General features: G+C 51.7%; 1 protein-coding gene across 1 annotated transcript; it reads left to right on the top strand.

Moving 5' to 3' along the window:
• Window positions 1-1,027: 1,027 nt before the first annotated feature.
• Window positions 1,028-4,085, top strand: LOC149360466 (uncharacterized). Its single transcript, XM_089567856.1, has 3 exons — window positions 1,028-1,168; window positions 1,997-2,002; window positions 3,624-4,085. The coding sequence occupies exons 1-3, from the start codon at window positions 1,073-1,075 to the stop codon at window positions 4,083-4,085; spliced, it is 564 nt and encodes a 187-aa protein (XP_089423982.1). The 5' UTR covers window positions 1,028-1,072.
• The last annotated feature ends 751 nt before the right edge of the window (window positions 4,086-4,836 follow it).

The raw sequence follows: 4,836 nt of genomic DNA, 5'->3' as shown, positions 1-4,836 counted from the left end.
CCCAAACTACGTATTTAAATTCAGAAATAAGGACATCAATCCCTCCTGCCGCTTTTGTGGTGAGAAAGATAACTTCGTCCATATGATCTGGATCCCTCAGAACTCTTGCCTGATCCCTCTAAAGAAGCTTGGCCTAAGCTAAGGTCCAGCGACGACCCGAACATTCAGTCCAAGGCCGTCGAATGGGCCGGTATCGCCAAATGTCTCCACGGCCTGCAGTACGCTAGCAAACGTGCCTTAATCCCCTACGCTTATGTGCAATTAAGTTTTGTCAGCCTCAGCAGCATTAATAACTGCCCGACTGAATTCGATAACAATTGTGGACGGCACTTCTACGCAAGGTCCCGTGTTCGATCCCGGCCGCGGCGGTTGAATTTCGATGAAGGCGAAATTCCAGAGGCCCGTGTACTGTGCGATTACAGTGCACGTTAAAGAACCCCAGGTGGTCGAAATTTCCGGAGCCCTTCACTACGGCGTCCCTCATAGCCTGAGTTGCTTTGGGACGTTAAACCCCAGTGAACCAAAGCAACTTCTACGCAAGGCGATGCACTAGGTTGGTTGGTTGGCCTCAAATAAAATGGCACATACCCACTACGGGGGAGTGGCCAAGACAAAGGCGGTGAACTGATGGAAAGAAGACCGTTTTTAAAGGAAAGGGAGTAGGGATATGGTATAGGCTGACAGATTGGACGACGCAACGACAGGAGACCCGTGCACTTGATGATGATGATGATGATGTTCTCAAGCTTAATGCCACATACCCACGGCGGGGGATTGGCCAGGGTGCATAGCAGATACAAACGCACTCATGTACAGGGAATGGAGTATATTTAAAATTTTGGGACGCAGAGCCAGAATTTGTGCAAAACAAAAAATACGGAGAAGGAAAAGTTGTGCACTTAATGTTTCTTCTTTCTCGCTTCCCTTCGCTCACGCGCTGCTTCTTCTTTTCTCGGTCGCAACACGCGCCACGCGATCCACGCGCTCTGACCTGGCAGTCCCGCCTTCGTCGTGAGCACACGCTTGTTTGGGCTTCCTTTGATGAACCACTAGGACCGAAGACTCTGCTGCCATGGAATCCAATGCTGCTGTGAGCCTCCTCTCGGCCAGCTGCCAGTTGCCGATGGAACTTCGACGGCAGGGCGCGGCACAGGTTTCGTCCGGAACGGTGAGTCCCGAGTATGCTCCCGAGTCCCCTGGCATTTCTCGTCGATGTCCGTGCGTCACGCTCTTTGCGTTTAGGTTCTTTCGGCCAGGTTGCCACGTAGGGATGCCCATTCTTGCTTGATCCGTGGTGGTGACAGCGCAGAAATGGCAAAAGTACTGAGGACAGCACAGGGAACATCAGCAGTGACATGCCTCCAGCTCTTTCGCAATCACTTTGCGCTGCCGCCACCCCAAAATACCACGTAGCCTGACTCTCGCCATGCCATTCTTGCCATTCATCGGTTTTCCTTCAGTTCACTTCAGCAAGGAGGGATATACTTTTGAGCTGCGAAATTATAGTCTGAAGTTTACTCTTTGCACACTCGCAAAGGGTGACAGTCGGATACAAGTTAAGTACGCAGCGGCAATTGCTTCTCGAAGTAGGCCCGCCAGCCGGTGGCATCGACCGGTTCAAATGACGTCGTAGTTAGTCCCCTAGCGTGGAATTACAGGTGACTAGCAAGTGCCTGCGTGAAATAGGATTAACAGTGACGTCATGACAATCATTCGAAGCCATTGACTAAAGGTTTCGTGTTTACGAATCATGTGCCCTTATGAGCTATGCGTGAACTCTATTGCACGTTTATATTTCACGTATTCTACGGTGAGCGTAGTGTTAGCATTACACTTTTTTATTAAAATGAACGGCTATACTGCGACAGAATTATGCCAGCGGAATGTGTACGACTGCTACTGTACCGTCGTTGCCAAACGTGACCAGGCAACGCGGTTTCCATCTCAGTGGAGCCTTTACGGCAGCCCTACAAGCAAAAAGCTCTACAAGTTGAAGAAAAGGGTTCTTCTTACCTTACGGAGACTTATAGTTTAAAGGGTGCCATACGTTGTCCGTTAGACGCCTAAGAAACGAACACCACTACCTGGTTACCTTTGGCAAAGACTGTTAAAGACTTTAGGAGTGCTGTTAAATTCAGTGCTGAGAGATATCCAGTAATAGAGACACGGTACAGAGGCAATGGACAACTCATAGCGATGTGTTGCCCATCGCGTTCAGTTGTCCGCTGCCTCCCTGCGGTGACTTCTGCGGTTGTCCGTCCCAACTGTTAACAACTGGCCTACAGCTATCACCTCCTAAATATCCTGTAATGCATGTTTACTTAGTGGCCGCAGCCTCTATCAAAGACCATCCGGTAGTCTACTGCAAACTCTCAGTTGCGTAGCTATCCTTGCGATCAAGAAGCCACGTTAGCAGTTTTCGCAGCAAAGAGCAGCAAACAGAGGTCCGCATGGTCTGGGTTCTGCCCAGAACCTCTGGCGATCAAGCACAATAGTTATTGCAGCCGCTGAGCCAGCAATGACTCAGCTGGCTCGGACATGATACGGTCATGCAGGGACTTCACCCGGCTGCTTTTGACAAATTCAAAAAGCAATGAGAATATTAACACTTGATTGCGCGAAATATAAGCAAAATATGCAAACATTCGGCCTGCCAAAACCTCGTGGTTCTTGATTTTATATCAATTTAAAAAAAAGAAAATATAGGCCCTTGTGCATTGTAGTTATAATCATACTGAGATGCGTTGATCAAAAAGAGCAAGGGGAAACAACGGAGGCGAAACGCAAGAGGCGCCCGTGGGCTGTGCGTGTTGTTGTTGTTGTTGCAACTGTGAGAAGGATGAAATGAAAATTGCACGGGCCTGCCAACTGGCTCCAGCCGAGCCACCACCGCTGCCACGTTCAGACAGAGCAGAGTTGAAAGATAAGAGGAAAGAGAAAAAGGAAAGACGCGCGCCGCAGCAACAACCGCGTCCGCCGGAGCGGACGCTGGCTGAAAAAAACAGATAAGCGGTCGTAGCCGCGATTCGTCACCACCTCCAGTACGATGTCAGTGCACGTTAAAGATCCCAAGGTGGTCGAAATTATTCCGGAGACCTTCACTACGGCACCCCTTTCTCTCTTTCTTCTTTCACTCCCACCTTCCTCCCTTCCCTTACGGCGCGGTTCAGGTGTCCGCCGAGATGTGATACAGGCACTGCGCCATTTCCTTTCCTCAAAAACCAATATATACACCAGTATAAACAGAGTGAAAGTACAGAGTGAGTGCGCGAGCTTTCACCACACAGAGCGGCCAAACCACCTTTTTTCACGTGCAGCGCCGCGGTGACTCAGTGGTAAGGCGCTCGTCTACCGAGCTAGAGTACCCGGGTTCGAACCCGACCGCGGCGGCCGCGTTTGGATGGAGGCGAAACGCAAGAGGCGCCCGTGTGCTGTGCGATGTCAGTTCACGTTAAAGATCCCCAGGTGGTCGAAATTATTCCGGAGCCCTCCACTACGGCACCTCTTTCTCTCTTTGTTCTTCTTCCTCCCTTCCCTTACGGCGTGGTTCAGGTGTCCGCCGAGATATGCGAGACAGATACTGCGCCATTTCCTTTCCTCAAAAACAAATTTACAATTTACAGCATGCCTCGGAACCTCGAAAGCGACTGTGGGTCATCCGTCCGGCGGGGCCAAATGCAGTCCACTACTGCTGCGACTGTCGGCTCCTGTATCGGAGTCTAAGCAAGCTCATCGCGCATGTCGTGTACAAGCACGACTTCGATGGATCCGAGAGAATGAACACTCTGCCCTGTCCCATATGCAAGCGCCGGTGCAGGTCACAGTGCACCATGGCCGCGCACCTGGGCACACACCTCGGGGAGCGCGTGTGCAAGAAGTGCAGGGCGCAGTTTGCCAGCGCCGGGGCTGCCGCTGCACACAAGTACTTCCATCGCCACGCTGGGAACTTCGAGTGCAGACGGTGCGCGAAGCGGTTCGCACGGCTGAGCGACCTGAAAGAGCACAGCCAGGTGAAGCACGACCGCAGGGTGCGCGGGCTACCCGACCTGCCGAAGCCACCGTCTTGTCTGTCCAGCAGCGAGTAGACTAGCGGAGCCAGGACGGGCAAACTGCAAGCCACTGGACCAGTGCCCCCGTGAAACTCGCTTAGCGCAGGAATAAAGTTTGTGCTTTGCTTAGAGACAATGCGTCCGCTTCAAGTTACCTTCACCTTGCATGCAGCGTTTTAAGTCTCCAAAAATAATTCAATTTTCTATAGTGCTTCTCGCGCCTGGAGATAAAATAACGAATGGTATCTCTAATATGAATGCAGATGGATCTGTTGTATACAGTGGAGTATTGGCTGACAAAAAAAAATGGCTGAGGCTTAACTTGGCTAAGCCTGGAGAATGCGAAGCATCATCGTGTCGCGTAATTTGGAGGCGCACAACCACAGCGACGGCGCGAGGTGGGCCCCCGTTTCTCCACTGTCGTGACGTCATCGTGTCACTTGGTGTGACGTCATGTATCACGTGATTTGGAGGCGCACAACCACAGCGACGGCGCGAGGTGGGCCCCCGTTTCTGCACTGTCGTGACGTCATCGTGTCACGTGGTGTGACGTCATGTATCACGTGATTTGGAGGCGCACAACCACGGTGAAGGGCTGAAGTGGTAGCTAAAGTAGTATGCTTCGCATAAAAAACAAACTGAGGAGCCCAGCTTTGCAAACAAATCTCTGCACGGAGCGCTGGCGGTGTCCCCCATGCAACGTTCTACGTGGCACCGTGGCCTCGTGCTGGTTGCAAACCAGGGTAGTCCCACAGGAGGCTCTGGACGGTTGGTGCTGTTTCTGTGT

The sequence above is a fragment of the Amblyomma mixtum genome, chromosome 2, assembly GCF_055824585.1.
Source record: "Amblyomma mixtum isolate Tamu chromosome 2, ASM5582458v1, whole genome shotgun sequence".
NCBI lineage: Eukaryota > Metazoa > Arthropoda > Arachnida > Ixodida > Ixodidae > Amblyomma > Amblyomma mixtum.
This window is presented reverse-complemented; position numbering and strand designations above follow the sequence as displayed.